Source organism: Apium graveolens, chromosome 7 (genome assembly GCF_009905375.1).
Source record: "Apium graveolens cultivar Ventura chromosome 7, ASM990537v1, whole genome shotgun sequence".
Classification (NCBI taxonomy): domain Eukaryota; kingdom Viridiplantae; phylum Streptophyta; class Magnoliopsida; order Apiales; family Apiaceae; genus Apium; species Apium graveolens.
In genome coordinates, this window is record NC_133653.1 from 103,828 (window position 1) to 123,463 (window position 19,636).

The 19,636-nt window shown below is 33.9% G+C and overlaps 2 protein-coding genes and 1 long non-coding RNA gene across 3 annotated transcripts; 2 read left to right on the forward strand and 1 right to left on the reverse strand.

Moving 5' to 3' along the window:
* The first annotated feature begins 7,077 nt into the window (after nucleotides 1-7,077).
* On the forward strand, nucleotides 7,078-9,912 carry LOC141671208 (uncharacterized). The gene is made up of 3 exons (XR_012555004.1): nucleotides 7,078-7,281; nucleotides 7,629-7,682; nucleotides 9,719-9,912. It is a non-coding gene; the product is annotated as an uncharacterized LOC141671208 (long non-coding RNA).
* A 2,125-nt stretch (nucleotides 9,913-12,037) lies between these two features.
* On the forward strand, nucleotides 12,038-12,698 carry LOC141671538 (putative ripening-related protein 1). The gene has a single exon (XM_074477810.1). The coding sequence runs from the start codon at nucleotides 12,038-12,040 to the stop codon at nucleotides 12,602-12,604; it is 567 nt and encodes a 188-aa protein (XP_074333911.1). The 3' UTR covers nucleotides 12,605-12,698.
* A 379-nt stretch (nucleotides 12,699-13,077) lies between these two features.
* On the reverse strand, nucleotides 13,078-14,996 carry LOC141672343 (putative phospholipid hydroperoxide glutathione peroxidase). Its single transcript, XM_074478917.1, has 7 exons — nucleotides 14,897-14,996; nucleotides 14,758-14,810; nucleotides 14,247-14,323; nucleotides 13,940-14,001; nucleotides 13,699-13,817; nucleotides 13,424-13,591; nucleotides 13,078-13,333 (listed from the first exon to the last, which is right to left on the reverse strand). Exons 2-7 carry the CDS (start codon nucleotides 14,800-14,802, stop codon nucleotides 13,301-13,303), a joined length of 504 nt encoding a protein of 167 aa, XP_074335018.1. The 5' UTR covers nucleotides 14,803-14,810; nucleotides 14,897-14,996; the 3' UTR covers nucleotides 13,078-13,300.
* Nucleotides 14,997-19,636: the final 4,640 nt, after the last annotated feature.

Below are 19,636 nucleotides of genomic sequence, written 5' to 3' on the forward strand. Positions count from 1 at the left end.
TCAGAACAATTCAACCATTCAAGATTTTCGAATTCTAAATTTGAACAGTTTGGAGCCAAATACTAAACAGGTATTCGTTATTGGTCCGAGTGGTAGCGCAACTAGTATCTTTACAACTGGCACTGATGTTTAAGTCCTAGTGTGAAGTTCTACCTAGTTATGATCAGAGGATTTTGTAAAGAAGGGTTACTGGAAGAAGCAGATAAAATATTTATGGAAATGAAAGCTAGTAGCTGCATGCCAGATGATGTCCCTTACAACACACTTATCTGTGGCTGCTTTGGGAATAAGAAATATGACAAAGGATGTGTGCTTATAGCTGAGATGGTTGCTCATGGTTTCGCAGCGGATGCCTCTACCACCTCCATGGTATTGGACTTGCTCAAATTAAAAGGGCAGGGCCCTGCTCTCCTTGCTCAAAGCAGGTAGTTTCTTGAGGTACATTATAGTTTTAAATTTCCAACTCTTTGTACAAGTTCGCCATAAAATTCAAAGGCAATTATAGCATTGTTATATTGTACGTACTATTAACTGTCCGTAGTACTAGTATCTTTTAAACTGTCACTGATGTTATAATTCTGTCTGTTGTTTTTGCACTCAGAGTAGTATATCTCTTGTTATGTACTAAAATTACTAAATTACAAATGATTGGAGTTTATAAATTCTTAATTTGCTGAATATCATATTTTGAAATGGTGGTCTTGTTTTGTCCGTGCATCGTCTAATGTCACTGTGTCCTAATGCTCATTAGGGACAGGGTATCTATATATTGGCAGTACTGTGTTTGTTATCCGACTTGTACATGTTATCCATATATCTTAACAAACCTTGAGGCACCATAGTAAAGATTTATATTTAACTTTCCTTATTGATAGGAATTGTGTTCCCCTGTTTACAAGTTTAGAGAATGATTTTTTCCCATTTTGTTGATCGATCAGTTAACAATACAGCTACTTTTTTTTGTTAAAAGAGCGGGATGGCCCCTCCTCTCTTTTCATAAAAAATTCCTGCTCCAGTTACATGAAAGAAAGGAGTTTGTTAAGATACAAAATACTTTAAAATTGCTCTAATATCCACACTTGCTCTAGACATTCCTTGGTTGATTCCAAGTACTAGTATCCTATCAACTGTCATTGTTGTGAATTAGTTTGTTCTTCTCCTACTTACTCCTACTTAAGAAGAGTATCTTTCATACGTTTCGTATTATTCCTAAGCACAGTCGAAGTTGATTTAACATAATTTTTCTGAATACCTAATCTCGAATTGCTGGTTGTGTGTTGTATTTGTACATATTGTCTGTAGATATTTTGACTAGGTAGTATGTTGCGTTCTGTCGTACTAAGACTACAACTATTTGCTGCTCTTGTTAAATGAAACTGTACTCAAAGATATGCTAGAAATAATGATTCAAAGAGGCCACTGTCCTGATAAAGTCACATATGATGCACTTATAGACGGGTATTCAAAATTGAGACAAATTTTTTTTTGGGGGTACAGAATACTTTTAAACTGACAACACCCGTAAGAGTTTGTAACAAAATTTGAAGAATATAACAATATTGATACTGATGCAGACTCACCGTCGCAAATTCTTTCAGTTTCCCTTATAGTTCCTTTTTCAAAACAGTGACAAAATTGAGCTTGAGCCTCAGTCGAATTCATGCTCAAAATAATATATGAATTATCTTATTATTTATGAATAGAAGATGTAGTAAATGACAAGAAAGCTAACGGGATATATTAATTCGAGTAGGTAAAGGTTGTGTTGTGGATAATTCAGTTGGTACCGGCTATTCATGTGTAGCTCACCAGGTGTTTCATTTAAGTTTTTTCCAGCAGCTGTTTTTTTCGTTGTTTACATTCTTAAGAGCTTTTTTAATTTGCGACTTGGTACTGGACTTATCTGATAGTTAGGAAATATCTAAATCATATGGATATCATTTTTCATCCAAAAGTGTTCCAAGATTGATTGAAGTTGTTAAACTGGGTCGGCGGAACATATATTCCTTTTAAGTTGGTATGTTTTGTTAAAGTGTTAGAATTATAGCTTATTCCAGTCTCTTGTACTATATTAAGCATGGTAATTTATGTTTTCCAAGACCAACTCTAATACTCTATTATGCACAGAGACATTGATGTATGGCCTGGAGAATAACATGTTAAAAACAGTTGGTATAACATATGATGTGGTTATATATAAAACAGTTAGTCCATATTTCCTTGTTAAGGTAGGTACTGCATAGTACACTTCATTAATGCTTTTTTTTTTTAATCTCAAAGTGCCACTGTGCCACCCTGTCAGCTACCAAGGTTATTTAAGTACCTGAAAGAAATTTAATGGCCTTTTCACAATGACTGTAGAAAAAGGTGTGAATGGGGCTATGTACATTGTGAACACAGTTTACAAGTCACCAGTATCTGATTTTAAAATATGTACGAGGATTAGATGAATTGTATCGAGTCTCATGCATCTTTTATCCGAAATGTATTGGATACCACTGGGTGACATGTCAGACCCCTTTTGAAATTAGTTGCAGATTCCTTACCAAGTCTTCAAATGAACCTCAGTTGGTTTCTTGTAAACTGGCTTTCATGTCTTCAATGTGTGCATCAATTTTAAGATAATGGAATTGTTGTACATACTAAGCATGCATCTGTAGAGGCACATTTCTGCTTTAAGTCCTTCAGGGCACATGTATCGAGTCCAGTAGCTTAGTATTAGTTTTGTTGGAGGACATCTGATTGAATGATATTGTGGGCATGAATAATTATAATGGTATTTTTAAAATTATGGGACAAATGAGGGTATATTGGAAATTTCCCTAATTTTTTAAAACACATTTTACTATTTTGTTAACATTAATTATATAGTGCTTTCTCTGTGTATTTTAATATGTCTGTTTTTTTATATTTGTTTGACTTTTTTTTACACAATTCTAAGTAATTTAACCGTATAGATAAAATAATATTTTTTTTTTTTGTAAATTAAAGATTTAGTTATATATTTTATTCATAAAAAGAAAAAAATTAAAAATAATTATTATAACTATGCGGTCAAAGCACTTAGAAATTTAAAAGTGCGTGTACAAAAATAAAATTTCATATAATGTCATATAATAAAAAACACTAGGACTAACAAATTTTATACCAAAGAGTAGGACTGAGCATTCGGTCGGTTCGGTCCAAAACCGGACCGAACCGAATAGACCGAAAAAACCGAATAGTCATTTTTTCTTGGACCGAACCGGACCGAAGTTATATTATGGACCGGACCGAACCGAATTAATAGTCATTTTTTCTTGGACCGAACCGGACCGAAGTTATATTATGGACCGGACCGAACCGAACCGAAATAATTCGGTTCGGTCCGGTTTTGGACCGAATAGACCGATTTTTTTAAAAAAAATAAAATTGCATTAAAAATTAAATCACAAATTATAAATTTTAAAATATAAGTAAAGTAATGTGATATGTAGAGTTCTAATACTCTATAAATATAATTACAAATTAAAAATTTTGATTATTATTTTTAAGATATATGTAAAATATATATAATACAAAATTATAGTATTTATGATTTGGTCTATTCGGTCCGAACCGAAATATTTGTGAAAACAACCGAACCGAACCGGATTTTATTTCGGTCTATTCGGTCCGGACTGAATAGACTGAATTTCTGAAAAATTTAGGACCGAACCGAACCGAATTAGCACGGTTCGGTTTTTCGGTTTCGGTTCGGTTTTGCTCGGCCCTACCAAAGAGAAAAGTTTCTTAATTTCAGGCGAGATTTGTTTTTGATGGAATATTGGGGACCATCCGACCAGATTGGGCCCTAAGTATGGAAAGCCCACACCCTTGATTAGCATAAAAATTAGACTTAATTGCATGAAAATGGTATGAGTTATAATTTTTTTGCACAAAAATGGCTAACATATAATAATAGGCACCCGTATGACTCATGTATAATTTTTTTAGCACCCGATTACATTCCGTTAGGTATCTTTAACGGACGTTAGGGTTTTCATAAATTAAAGATGTAATTGCACGAAGATGGCCTAATTATAATATTTTTTGCACAAAAATGATCAATCAAGAAATTAAAAATCAAAGAGCATTTATAAAATAAATCAATCACGGAATTAAAAATTAAATAACAGCTACAAATTAGCAGAAAAAAAAACTTATTTTTTTATAAAGGTAAACGACTTTCCTTTTATATAACTACAGAATCACACCTTAATCTAAATTTCCAAGACATAGCCAAGACGAAAAACAATACCTTAATCTATATTACTGGGACAGAGCCAAAACGGAAAGTAGTTCAGAAGTATATTAAATTTAACGCCTTAATCTTCATCTTTCTCGTCTCCATCTTCGCCGCTAGTTTTTTTTGAAGCAGTCTTATGGTTCCTTCGCTTAACTCTACCAGGTCAACCAACAGCAAAAGGACTCGTAAGTGAGAAGTCAATATGCTTATGCTAATACACTTTCTTCAGGAACGAGGGAACATTCATCACCTGCCTTCCAAAACTATAGTATCCATATAAAATAAGTGTTAAAAACATGTAGAATTATGTAATTTCTTATTTTCATGTACAGTCTGATAACATGGAAAAAATAATTAAGGATATTAATGAAGAATACTAATGTACGAACATATCATGATGAATCCAAACTCCATATCGAATTATAGGATTCAAAATTTTATGCGAGACAACATCTAGAAATGATAATTATAGAGTATCAAAGTTTTACATCTTAGGGACGAGACAACTTATACAAAATTAGTACATATTCAATAAGCACTGTAAGATAATGAGCATGATGTATAGAAACACCAAAATATTTCAGTATAAAGGCAATACAGATAGAATAAACTAAAGAGAGACCTTCAGGTTATACTGAAAAAGCCAAGAAATACACACAAAGTCATGCACTCGACTTCACACAAGAAATCAGCAAAACCGTTCTTTTCAACAGGGCCTGGGATAGAACTATAGAAAGAATTATAACTGCTCTTTAGTTTTTAATTTCGTAATTGATTTAATTTGTAGATACTCTTTAATTTTTAATTCTTTGATAAATCATTTTTGTGCAAAAAAATTATAATTCAGAACATTTTCATGTAATTATATCTTTAATTAAAAAAAAATCCTAACGTCTGTTAAAAGTAATTAACGGAATGCAATCGGGTGGTAAAAAAATTATATTTAAGTCATACGGGTGCCTATTATTATAGGTCCGCCATTTTTATGCAAAACAATTATAACTCATGCCATTTTCATGCAATTAAGTCTAAAAATTATTTGAAGAGATTTTTTTTATGCATGTATACTTAAAAAAAGAGATCATTCTTAATTAGCATAAAAAGGTTCCATTACTGGCCCTTTATTTAATTCGAATTTGTGCCTCGCAGAGGAGATTTTCCTTATGCATGTATACTTAAAAAAAGAGATCAATAATTAATGTACCGAACAAATTTATAGTTGCTTGCACATGCATATATCATTATTGAATTTTATAAGTTTATCAAGATGAGATTAGTGTAGTAATTAAAGTTATTACATTTAAGAAAGTCTTGGGTTCAATTTCTTAAAATTGATTTTATTTTAGAGAAACTGCCACAATTATTTTATTTTCAAAAAATCTTTTTACTTTAAACGTAATTGTATTTTTAAAATTATAAGACAAATAAGGATACTATATTGGAATTTTTTTCTAATATTTGTTTTAACACTTTTTACAAATTTTTAATTAACATTTAATGAAGAGAAAAATTTCTTAATTTCAAGGGGTACACGAAGATGTAATGTTGGGGAGCATGAGACAAGGTGTGGGGCCCTAGATATAGAAAAGCCCTTTTAGAAACAATAGTCTGTAAAAAACACTCTTGTCTTCTTCTCTTCTCGCCGCCGCTGCTTTTCTCTCTGAGCTCTCATTTCTTTGAAAATCTAAATAATGAGTAAAGATAACTTAGGTAAGTACATTCCTCCCTGGATGAGAGATCGAGCTCGTGGTTCGTCTCACCGGAGTGGTAGTAGGGATTCGTTTGCAGGCGGTGATAGTGGTAGTGGTAGTGGTAGGTGGTTGAGGGAGGATACTTCTATGTCGTCTGCTGCTCCGGTAGTAAATGTTCCTCGGCATTCTGATTCAAGCTCTAGCTCTACTAGTGGCGGAAGACGAGTTACACTCACTCCTCTCATTCAAAATTGTTACACACAATCAGAAGCAAACCATAGATATGATGGTGATTGGGTGAAAAATAAAGAACCTGTTGGTTGTGATATAGAGGCAAGGATTAGGAATGGCAAGAAAAAGGGGTTCTTTGCAGCTGCTGAGATTGTGTATTCTGTGTTTCTGCTTGGGTCGATGAACTTGTCTCCTCGCAATTTCAACGCCGATAAACTCGTTGCAGAGCTTTATGCTCGTGGATTTAGCAAAGTTCAACACGGGGTGTTTGTAACGATTGATCGAGACCAACCGAAGGGTGACAATAGTTTTATTCAACAAGTCAAAGTAGCAAAAGAGTTGGCAATTTTGTTTAATAAGTCTCCAGATTTAAGAGCAAGAATAAGAAGTCAATGGCTGGAGCACAGGAGCAATGGTTTGCCGCATCGTGGTACCGAGTATTTGGCTGGGCAATTAATAGATGAATGTAAGTTTTTAATTAGTGAGTACATAAAACATGCACCTAGTCTAGGTTTAACGGTTGAAGAATATCTAGATTTTACTTCAACTTTATATAATCAGTGTAATCCTAATTTTGGTGACATAAACCAAAAAAAGAACTATGCATTTATTAAACCAGAACACTCGTTTGCTAAACTTAGTCTGGATAATACATTTACCAAGGAAACATTGTACACAAGGCTAATTTCAGTACCCCCTCCCAATCAACATATCCCAAACCAAGTTATTTCCCAGTGTAACAAGTCTCATGATATATGTATTTTAACTGAAGTTAGGTATTCATTTAAGTGGGAAAAGGAAAAAAACAATGTATATTTGGTTAGGTCTGATCCTTCTATAGGCTATAGATTGGATTTTTGTAGACATGAGGGGAACGATCACGTTTTTAGTTACCTTTCGGAACAAGATCGTATTGATCTCCAAAGTGCAATTTCGCAAAATCCTTCTTATGGTTTTTATGAGAATTTGACCGAGGCACAAAAAAACCAACCAAGAGCTGTTGCTGAGATATATCAACCAGAAGTACTTGATGAAGTTGGTGGATGGACGGCCGGTCGCAAGGGCAAGGGCAAGGGCAAAGGAAAGCGAAAGGTATCATAATAAGTAATTTACTATTGTTGTACATCTCCACTGTACATCTTCACATAAGACTTTTACTTTTAATTACTAATGCTACTAAAGAATTATATATAAGCAAATTAGGTTTGCACTTTGTAGTTAATGGTTTTACTGATCCTCCGTTGCAAGTTTGGGGAAACTGAATCATTTTTCATGGCTTGTACATCTGGTAACACAGAGAGAAAGTTGGAGATATAACATGTCACCACAAATTTCGTATTCTCTATGCATGCCTTACATTGCCGTACTATAGTTCTGGACAACTTTCTGTTATAGATGTATGTTTTATGGCTTTTATATGACTTGAATCATGCATGTAGGAGTGAATTGTGCACGAGTTGAAGAAGTGAAGCAACTGCGAGGTCGTTTGGAAGGTATGTGACTAGTAGAATCCTTTTTTATGTGGTATGCTTAGTAACAAATAAGGTTATACAGAAGTTACATATTTATTGTTTGAATCTCGATATCGTTAAATTTAAGCTTTCAATTTGTAGGTACTTTCCTTGTCTCCATATAAAAGAAGTTTGGATGTTTAACTTTAAAGATTACTGGAGCACTTGAAATTTGAAAACTGAAATATTGATTCTCTAATTCACCTTAATATTTAGCCTCTTTTGTACATGTACTTAGCCTATGTCAGTATTGTCCTTGTGATTTCCATATTGTGGAACATTCCCCGTGGCGCCATATTAAGAAATCTGAAGTGTAATATTAGATTATATACAAGGAGTGTAGGATTAAGTGCCTGTAATGCCCTGTACTGGAGCAACAATTATGGTAGATAGTTGTGTTCGGCTTTGCTCCCGCATAACATCTTGCATTCTGCAACAGTAAATAACTGATAGAAAATCTTGTTTACACTCTGCTTGTGTAATTAATTCACAAAGCACACCCGGGTAGGCTACTCCTTTAAAGCCTTTTTTTTAATAAATAAATATTTTTCCTACTCTAAATAAATTAAAATGTAAGTCGTTTTTTCTGAACCTTCTTTTCCTAAATCCAACAAGGTTACCTACGTTGGTTGAGTCAGGAACGCAAGGAGATAGAAAATTGCATAATTTTTTCTGCGGACATACTAATACTAACTAAATCGCAAAGCAGGCTAACACGTTGTTTTCTGTTAGAAGATCATTTGGTTGATTGGTGTATAAGTTATGATTGAAAGTCAGGTTTACTGTATACGATAAGCTGGAAGCTTATCACCTACTTTGTGGTTTGTGTGTGCTTGATAGTTTAATGTGCTTTTCTCTAGAGGTCATTCTCTTAGCTTTAGATTATTGATATACTATATCTATTTGATTCTTAGAATTTTGAAGTTCTGGACTGTGTTAAGTTTTTTTTTTTGAACAAAAGATAAGATTCAAATTGCTTAAATATAGGAATACACGGTCACATAGTTCAATCATCAATGTCACTTGAAATCTTTAAAGATTTTAGCCACAGCTACCCTAGACATCATAACATGGCTAATCAGAGTCCAACTCCGATGGCTAGCATTCCTGATAGTATTAGCTAACACTTAGAATATTCCTGTAAGAAGATTTGCAGCTGTGGAGATGGCTGCACCGGTTATAGCACACTGCACAATCTGCTCATGGGATGAATCATCTGATGTCACTCCACGGGCCTCTTTTAGCCCATAAGTAAGACCTGAGTACATCCCAGCAGCTAAACCCCTTTGCAATTACTCTTTTCGGCTGCCTTTGACCAGGGCCTTGATAGACTTCTTATTAGTTTCACCCTTGAAGTCTTGAAAGCAATTTGACCTAGAGACCCCTATCCCTGGGGGCATACCACCATTGTCACCACACTTACAATCTATTGTGGAGTAGACAAATTGAGGAATTTAAAAATATTTAGTTCTTTTAGCCTTAGAGTCATTTAGATGTAATGTATTTTACAAAATGAAATATTATGGCAATGTTGTACCTTAATAAAGATAGGACCGTTTTAGTCAATTATAATTTGTACACTTTTCTGGTAGTAACAGACTTGGTTCCCATACTTTAGTATCATGATAATTTAATTGCAATCACAAGGGCAGCAAGACTGTAATAAATAAATGTCTGTTTTGTGTTTTGAGGTTCTTTTTATGATTTTTTTCTACATGGTTTCTGTGTTTTATGTCCTAACATGCTTTTCAATAAATCATTTTTTTGTACACTTATACTGCTACTATTGACCGAGTTTTTGTGATTGCTTCCTTGCCAAATCATGTAATTCAAGAATGCAGCATGTCATATTAGTGATTACATATGTTCTTGTTTTGCTTGATGTATTGCATTCTCTGCTTCTCTCAATATGATAAGTACAGACTTACATATAGTTTTAGTATTTAAATTGTTTAATACCAGCAGCGTAGCACAGGAAGATGTAAATATCTAATCTTTCTGTTGCTTTTATCTTCCAGATATGAACTTGTGTCTTGTTGAAGCCTAATACTTTATGGATGCGGTGGGAATGAAGGCATTAGATGTTATTGAAGGAACCTGATATGTAGAATCTTTCCTTTAGATAATTCTCTATTAATTAATTATATAATCTGTCTTGTTTAAGAACCCAGTGTACGAGGTAAACCTTGTTATTTGTCCTCTGAATCCTGTTAATTGCTCTATTGAGATGTTTACAATTCTATGCTATGCTATGCTACGGTGATCGGAACTTTGAAATATATTATGTTATTATGTACTTCTATTGGGCCGAAGCAATTTTGCCAATGTTGATATTTTCTTAATGTGGCTTAATCAAACTTGTATACATAGTGACACTACCTAATATAGCTCAGGTACACCTAATAAGGAAAGAAGCCACCATTCTGTGGAGGCTCAGTTGGAAGTCCGGAACCGTAAAATTCTTGACATCTCCCCTAAAGAATCCAATAACTATAATAAACCCGATAATCGCAATGTGGAGGGCTGTGAACAACTGTTCACTAATGAACTTTCTCTCGTACTGCAATAACATGAATCACATATTAATATCAATAAAATTCAAAGTACATTGAGGTTGTTTAGTGACCTGGAACAGATAATTAAGGATAGAATTAAGACGATGACAACGGAAATGAAGTTGATTTGATTGAATCCTTGTGGTAGAGCATAAATGGTCGATCTCCATTTAGTTTCTGATGAGGACATACCAGTAGCTGGCCTTATATGTGGACTGTGGTTAAACTTCCAGCCACGGCGTTTGACAAAACATAATCTATTATCAGATTTGCACCAGTGAAGAAAGCCGCAAATTCACCTGAACAACAACCACATATCACAAATGTAACATTATAGGATAAGTATTAAGATAACCATCAATTCATACTAATCAGAAAACGCTACTAAAATAGATATTATACTTCTAACACTCCTCTCACTTGCACGTGTGAACCAAATTAATGTGCTGTTTTCTTTTGTTTTCTTCCTTAGATCGTTACTCATGTGCATAGTGTTTGTCAGGTTTGTACTTGTTCTCAGAAGAAGGTGGCCTTCACAATTAGACTGGTGGTTTAAGCATAAAATCTATCTGCAGACCTGATGGACACGCTTTAGGATGTGCATTTGAGGTAAGCCATGTTGCAGCAAGCTTCTTTCAAGCTTTACCTTGAATCCCAGTATTGTTCTTCCCTTATCCATCTATATACATGCGTCTGGTGTTTCCCAAAAAAAATTCATGCGTTCTTTAAGTTTCGACTGAGTAACAGGATCAGCATTCTGGGATTTTCATAGTAGCATATTCAGGAAAATTTTGTAGTTGGATGAAGTTTATGATTTGACAATGACGTTACTCGACTTCAATTAGTGCTTGTTTTTACATTATCAGCGTAAGTGCTCTTTAATCTTTTATTTGGTCTTCCATTGAACCATAACTAGCTTTATACAGAGCCTGTTTGAGGGCCAGTCTTGTTCTAGTCTCAAATGTTTGAGAATTGTGTACATGATTGTGAAATTAAATTATAGTCTATTGTGAGCTCCGACATGTGTTGTGATCTCCTGTAGCCTGCAGGGATGCATGCTCTGTGCTTGAAAGGTGGTAATTCTCCGGGAATTGCCATTGAGCATGCATGTACCTTATTTTGGCGACATCATGTAGCTGCACTAAATAGAAATAGAGTAATCTGCATATACGAGTTGCCAATAGTTTTTAAGCTGGGCATGCAGTCGACACGACAGTTTCCATATCTTTCATTGCTTCAGTTGAATAATGCCTGAGAGAATCCTAATAGTAGCAAATAACTAAAAAGAAGAATAAACACAGTACACCACCTCTTTAAAAGCTCACATAATACAAGGACATTCCACATTTCCACCTCTGTAGCAAATTAATGGGGTGTTTGGTTGATGGTTAATGTGCCAGATATATTAGTACATAGATACTTGAGTTAGCACACTAAATCAATATTCATTTTCATTGGGTTCCATTCCCCTGACATTGTATGTTATTCTACTGGTATTGAGCTGGCCTATGCTTGTGCCCTTATGATTCATTATCTATGTCATTATAAAAAAAATCATTATATTCTTGTTTTTTGTTTGAATCTACTAAGAAATTAAGAATCACACTTGATACAATCCAGGAGACATCTTAATAGTACAAGTTAATAGGACAAATCTGAATATCACTATCTTGGTACAAAGATTATGATAGGATGTAACAAGAGGAGCGAGAAATCGAACCTGTAACCTGTAGTTGATCTATAACATTGCTCAACTGATCATTACAATTTACACATCAAAAAATGAAGAAACAAGTCTACTTGTCTGCTGCACACCTCTTAATACTCTTTCTTGTGTCAATTAGTAGTGTTGGAGCTCAACAGTGCAAGCCAAGTGGGAAACTCAAGGGAACAAAACCACCAAAAGATGAATGCAACACAGCTGATGGAGCCGAATGCTGCGTAGAAGGAAAGCTTTACGACATCTACAACTGCTCCCCACCTGTTTCGAGAGCTACTAAAGCGATTTTAACCTTAAACAACTTTGAGAAAAATGGGGATGGTGGGGGGCCATCTGAGTGTGATCAGGCCTACCATTCTAATAAGACATCAGTGGTGGCTCTGTCGACTGGATGGTTTAATGGTACGAGTAGGTGTCATAAGAACATTACGATTCATGGTAATGGAGTGAGTGTGCAAGCAATGGTGGTTGATGAATGTGACTCGACTATGGGTTGTGATGATGAACATGCTTATCAGCCTCCTTGTGACGATAATATCGTTGATGCTTCTGAAGCTGTTTGGAGAGCTTTAGGTGTGCCGGTTAATGACTGGGGATGGATGAACATCTCCTGGTCTGACGATGCCTGATTTTCGTTTTTTCTTTCTGTCATTTCATTGATGCACTTGATTCAGATGCCTATAATCCAAAACTAGTTGCAACAATATGCTCCGTGGGTTAGGAAATTTAAATCAAGCAACTCGAAACAAGAAAAATGAAGTCAGACTTGTTGTTTCCTTTCTCTAGGATGGCTCGCCCTAAGTCCTAACTTTATCTCTGCATATAATCATCACATTTTCTGGAAACTTTCTTGCATATCGTCTTATTTTTCCAATATTTCAATTATGCAGCACGCTAACGAGTACGTCCACGTACACGTTACCATTGCCACGAGATCAGGATCTGATGTACCAGAATTAAGGTTTCCCAGAGTACATTTCTTTCAAGCGAGCAGTGAAATTGTTAACTTTTGATGTTCTGAAGCGAACGTAAACTGATGTCAGAACTATCAAGTTATCACAGCAAATGTGTTTCTTAACACCTTCTCTACTACAACCATAAGTATATTATGAACAAAGCAGATTTTGTATAAATATCTCGAACTGTTACAAGAATCTTGTTTAAACTCTTGATAACATATATCGCAAGTTTACAATACTTGCAGCTGAAATATCAAAAACTTAAACACATTAATGCTACAAAACATCAGTTATTATATAATTGAAGTCTCTATTATAGACTAATAGTACTTGCTAACTTGATGAAGCAGCATCAAACTTCAGAACTTAAGCTTGATTCAACAGATTCTTTATGTCCTTCTGCAATGAGAAAGAAAAAATTATTAATAACCTGATAATGATAAACTTCATTCAACTTAGCATGTACTGGTATAGCACTATCAGATTTACCTCAATTTTATTTGGAGCGGTTGTTGGAGAAAAGCGATTCACCACATTCCCTTCCTGATCCACCAAGAACTTGGTAAAATTCCACTTGATATTGTCCCCGAAAGTTCCTTGTTTGCTAGACTTCAAGAACTTGTACAGTGGAGATGCATTTGAACCATTAACTTGAATCTGGATTAGAAACAGAGGTATAAGCTCCTGTTCAAACAAACGCAAGCAACTGGAAATCGCTTGTTAATCAAGGAAGTAAGATTTAAGAACCTCGTGTCAGTACTTACCTTGTCAAATACAGGATATTCAGCTTTGAATTTAGTGCAGACAAAATTTGCAATTTGTTCAGTAGTCCCAGGCTCCTGGCCTGCAAATTGATTACACGGAAAAGCCAGAATCTCCAAACCTGTAAAATCACAACCCTAAACATTAATAAGCTGGATCAAGAACCAGAGATGCCTCCAACTATACACGCTTGCAGCAAATGAATATTTTCAAAAACCTAAATGGAGTAAATTTAGGATGAACCTTGTCCTCTATACTGCTCGTATAGCATTGATAACTCCTTGTAGTTTTTATTTGTCAGGCCACTGAAGCAAGGTAAGGCATACGTTAACAATGTCGATAATGGATTGCTCAAATATACAATCTACTGTTCTTAAAGTATCGTCTACGTTCATACAATCACAGATGACAAGAATCTGGAACCTAACAGCCTCCTTTGCTGTGCAAAAGGCCTTGGCATAAGCAGACTAACTGACTACTTACGAGATATCCTAATCGTGGCATTGTGAACTCTTACTAGAATAATTATCCATAAAAAATATAACCTCACCATTGTGATGCAACATTGACGATCAGCAGAACTTTGCCCTTGTACTGGCTAAGGTCCACATCATTTCCTTTTGCATCCTGAAACAATGTTCATATGCAGAGACCTTCAGTACACCATATCTACATTTTCGGATGGTAATTTATCGTATATCCATTGTTTAAATTTGCAGACCAACTAAACGAGATCATTTCGTTGTACATTATCAGCCTATGTTCGTAAATCCTAAACTGGAATTATAAAATTTAAACTTTTTTGCAAACTCCCATTGATAACTAAAACAATGAATAAATGAAAAATCAAAAAACGAAAAATAGAGAAACTCGTAAAAAAGCCTAAAGAAAAATTATTAAACTCCAGAGGCTAATAGGCAACAAATGAACAAAGAACATCATATTAACAATAATAACACAAGATTACATTAATTCGAAATGTACGTAAACACAAACACGAAAATTTAATCCATAGCCAGATAAAACACGCGCGCATGCACTCGCATGGTAAAAGAAAGAACCTTGACAACGAAATCATGAGCAGAATAGGTTTGGCAACTGGCCATCGTATAATCTGATCACAACCCAAACAAACAAAACCACAAATCAGTTAATGCAGAATAATTAAGGCCTGATTAAGATGAGGAATAATTAAAGCACCTGATCAAGAAAAGGAATGTAAATGGAGCAGGTTAATGTCCAATGACATTTATTGGACAATAATCTGGAGAGAGACAAAATTTGGTAGATGATATAAGAAACAGTGATATAATAAAATTTCTTCTATATATACATGGCAAATGATTTTCATCCGTTGCATTTACATTCCTAACGAAAATTGCGTTGTAAGAATGTTTCCTATATTTTTTGCTTACGAGCTTAACTTGCATGGTTCCTTGAAGTCCAACAAAATGCTTTACCAAAAGAGTAATGCTAGGTTTCTCTAATATTTTTTCCAATTTTTTTTTAAAAAATGATATGACATGACATATATCAAATTTTGATTTGAGATTTATATTTACACACACTTGATCTCATATTATTATTAAAGAAATTTACCATTTATGCATGACACATCATTATTTGAAAAAAAAAATTGGGATCCCGAGCATTTCTCTTACGAAAAAGTTGTTCCCATTCGACTTAAATTTTAATGTCACTTGCTTTTTTTAATAATCGTATTTGTCCACTTGACTTATCTTATTGCCCGTTAGTTTGATTTCCCGTTTATTATTATCGATTTTGTTGGTTGATTCAAATAAAGATAAAAAACTGGGTGAATTTTTTATGAAAAAATATGAATTTTATTTATGTGGAAAAAATAAAAATTTCTACTTTTTTTTTAAAAAAAATACGAGTTTGCAACTAATTGTAATGCTTATAACCAAATACAAATACAACCTCAATTATTTTCACAAAAACGTAAAAGTAAATTAATTAATTTTGACTGCCAACTGCATTTTTATCAATATTTTTAAACAAAAAGTAAAATTATAAAGAAACTAAATTTTTTGTTAGCATTTTTGATAATTTCTCAAAATAAACCAGACTTAATGAAGGAATCAAATTTAAGTAAATAGAAATTATGCAACGAGAATTAAATACTCCCTTTGTTCCAAAATACAAGTTCTTTTGACTTTCTAAGCTTATTTTAAGATGTATAAAAAATCATAATTCCGCATTTTTTTTTTCTAATTTTTCTTTTCTTGAATTAAAATTTAATATATATACTTTTATTAAGAAAAAAGAATTTTAAAAATAATTTGTGGAGTTATCCTTTTTATTCACGTTAAAATATGCATAAAACATCAAAAAGATCTGTATCTTATATCTATATAAAGGAAAATTTCAGTTGTCTAACGTGGCAGTTCCCGTCAACTTCTACCTATTTTTTTCTTTTTTTCAGCTCCTTTGTTTTTTTTATCCCGCAATCCCTCACATCTCTCTGCTAATAAATCGAACATTTATAGCAAAATATCAAGAGACCATCGTTACATTCAATCATAGTCCTTGCACCTCCTGAGACTGATCTCACACACACATACACACAATGCTTTGAATCCTAATATTGATATTGATAATTTATAAATTGACCAAGTAATAATCAAAACCCAACAACCCATGAAAAATATTATACCAAGAAACGGAGCAGCCTTCAACATGTTTGCGAAAATGTCCCAATGAATCAAGAAAACGAAAATGTGGGCTTTTCCGAGAGGTTCATGTTTTAAGAATTTTTAACAAATTGCAAATATGGGTTTTCATGATGCTGAAGTTTATTAACATAGAAGATCAGAACAAAAAATATGCTAGACCTGGTGTCATAAAAGAGTATATATGATTGCTCTGTTGGGTAATGATCCTTAGTATCACAATTTGAGAAGAAAATGCCCAAAATCTCACATGCGCTATTAAATGGCCCTTGATATCACTAAAAAATGCAATATTTTTTTGCGTTTCCTATCCAGCACAAAAACGCAACTATTTCTTGCGTTCAATGGTGATAAGTAACTTTATTATTTTTTGAATTAAATCAAAAAATGCACTTTAATATTGCGTTAATTATGAAACGCATTCTTTTGATGCGTTTGTGCAAAGCCAACGCATTGTTACTTTGCGTTAGTATTAGTTCAAAAAACTGATTTGCTATCAAGGGGATTCAAACTTCCGTCACTATAAAATGACCCTTTATATCACTCAAAAACGGAATATTTTTTTGCGTTTCCTATCCAGCACAAAAACGCAACTATTTCTTGCGTTCAATGGTGATAATTAACTTTATTATTTTTTGAATTAAATCAAAAATTGCACTTTAATATTGCGTTAATTATGAAACGCATTCTTTTGATGCGTTTGTGCAAAGCCAACGCATTGTTACTTTGCGTTAGTATTAGTTCAAAAAACTGATTTGCTATCCAGGGGATTCGAACCTCTGTCACTATAAAATTAGAGCGGGCAATTTGATACAGGACACGTGAACACGATACGAAACAACACGAAAAATACGGATATGGGTTTTAATTTTTTATACACGAAACACGAATGTACACGAACACGAAATTACACGATAGATTTAGTGTCGGATATGGGTTTCAATTTAGGTACACGAAAGTACACGAAATTACAAGAGATAAATATATTTATAAATTAATATATATATAACACATGCACATATTTATGTATATAATATAAATTAATATAAATATTTACAAGTTTTTATAGAATACTATGTAAAAATATATATTTATATATACACTCTCCATATTTCATTAAATTATACATTAAAATAGATTTTTTATATATTATATGTATATATATATCATATTAATTTTTTATTTAATATACACGAAAAGTACACGGAAAGTACACGACACGATTCAAATCGGATATGGGTTTCACATATGGGTACACGAAATCATTTCGGGTCGGATATGGGTTTCATGTTTACGTACACGAAATATGAAATTACACGACACGAAAGTACACGACACGACCCGATTGCCCGCTCTATATAAAATGGCCCTTTATATCACTCAAAAAACGCAATATTTTTTTGCGTTTCCTATTGGGGATTCGAACCTCTGTCACTCAGGACACGAGCTCCAAAATGTACCACCTAACCACTGAGCTCTAACATTCTTTATATATTATAAACGTAACTAAATATCACGTTTGTGAGTGTTATAGAAGGCCATTTTATAACATCAGTGAGATTTTGGGCCTTTTCTACCCAAATTGTGAGAATAAGGGCCATAATTCTAATGAATTTGTAAACATCAAACCCCAAGTTTTATTAGGAACAGGAGCATCTGTTCTTGCATACTACTACACTTGACTGTTTATTTCATTCCTTTGCAACAATTGGTAAAACTGAGCTCTAAACAAAGAGATTCACAGACCACATTACAGGTGTTTTGTCCCTACAACTTGGATAGCACTGCATGACTCTGCTTAGTCACTTCGTTTACAACTAGTGAGCTGTCTACTGTCAGCATCGCTTTGAGTTCCAAGATAAATGAATGTAATTCGTCGAAATATGGATTAGTTGCATTCCTGGTATCCTCAATCCATTGCAGAAGTATCTTGTATGGACTTAATCTTCGGTTACGATCACTTTCAGGTACAAGCTAAATTCAACAACAATATGTTAGACACTGCTCTTCAGTTTTTTAGCATACTGAATTTTTAATAATGCTCCTAAAATTTTAGTCGGGCTTCTCTCGAGAAAGCAATATTAGCAAAGGTTAAAATGAGATTTACCTGTAATTGCATAATTTCACATACTAAGCTGAGATCCGCAATTGATGGTTGGAAGTTTCCCAGCAGAAACTTACCCCAATTATGTATTAGCAATCTTAATGTATGTAAATGTTTCTAGGGCCTAGGATTTTATCAACATATTATGTAGGTCATCTCCATGGATTTTCCCCCAATTAATAAAAAAACTACATTCGCCCCTGATGTGCATCAACCTTACTGAAATTGCAGACAATTAGATAGATGCAATCTCACTACTCACCAGTGATCTGCAACTCCAGGAAATGAACAAGCGAGATAGATAAGAATTGCATGGCTGCACATCATAAAAATTCGGGATTTTTTTATGCAAGTTTAATGACTGCTAGATACAACTAACTAGAACCTGGTCAAATAAAAATCTTAACATGTGCAGGCTGAAAAATAAGATTGTCTACTAGTTGGAGGACCAAAAAGTAACAGCTTTTTTCACATTAGGTAGATGAATTTTGATACAAGGAAATTAGAAATCTCTTATCTACTAAACAATCAAACACATTAGATGTGAAAAGTTGAGTTAATGAAAAACATATGAAAACAAGGTAGAAGTCAATTAGCAACGGCAAGTTACTTGGAGTACCTCTCAAAGAGCTTGTAACTTCCATGAACAATTGCTGGCAATTTTTGTGAATACAATCTACGATTAATACATATAAATCAAATAAGTGTGTGCGTGAGTAAACGAAATCAAACAGAGAAAGGAAGAATATAACCAAATGGAAATCCTCGAGTCTAGTTGAAACTGTCTCCTTAAAGCTATTTCGCCTCTCACCGTATGTACGAGTCGATAGCCTCCCAGGATAAAACGAGATATCAGTATAATCGATAGATCGAATATACTCTCAGCGAACTTGAACTAAGCCCGAGAACTATCACCGGAGTATTGGAAAATTTAAGACTAAAGAGACCGAGAATGAAAGAGAGGACTCTTATTCCCTTGACTTAATAAAACTGATGCCCTAAGACTCTATTTATAAAGAGAGGCTTGAAATGACTTGTTTTTCTTTTCGATGTGGTACATGGTATTTATAAGAAAAACTAAGGAATAGGTTTGTGCTACTCTCCATGTGGTACAAAACCACTTTTCATATTAAAAGGTAAAAC

Bases quoted from the DNA above. Each gene is read 5' to 3' on its own strand.
- LOC141672343 (XM_074478917.1), bottom strand. From the start codon at position 14,802: ATGGCCAGTTGCCAAACCTATTCTGCTCATGATTTCGTTGTCAAG. The intron at 14,324-14,757 runs GTTCTTTCTTTT...ACATTGTTTCAG, and splicing joins CTCATGATTTCGTTGTCAAG to GATGCAAAAGGAAATGATGT. The intron at 14,002-14,246 runs GTGAGGTTATAT...ACCTTGCTTCAG, and splicing joins GTCAATGTTGCATCACAATG to TGGCCTGACAAATAAAAACT.
- LOC141671538 (XM_074477810.1), top strand. From the start codon at position 12,038: ATGAAGAAACAAGTCTACTTGTCTGCTGCACACCTCTTAATACTCTTT.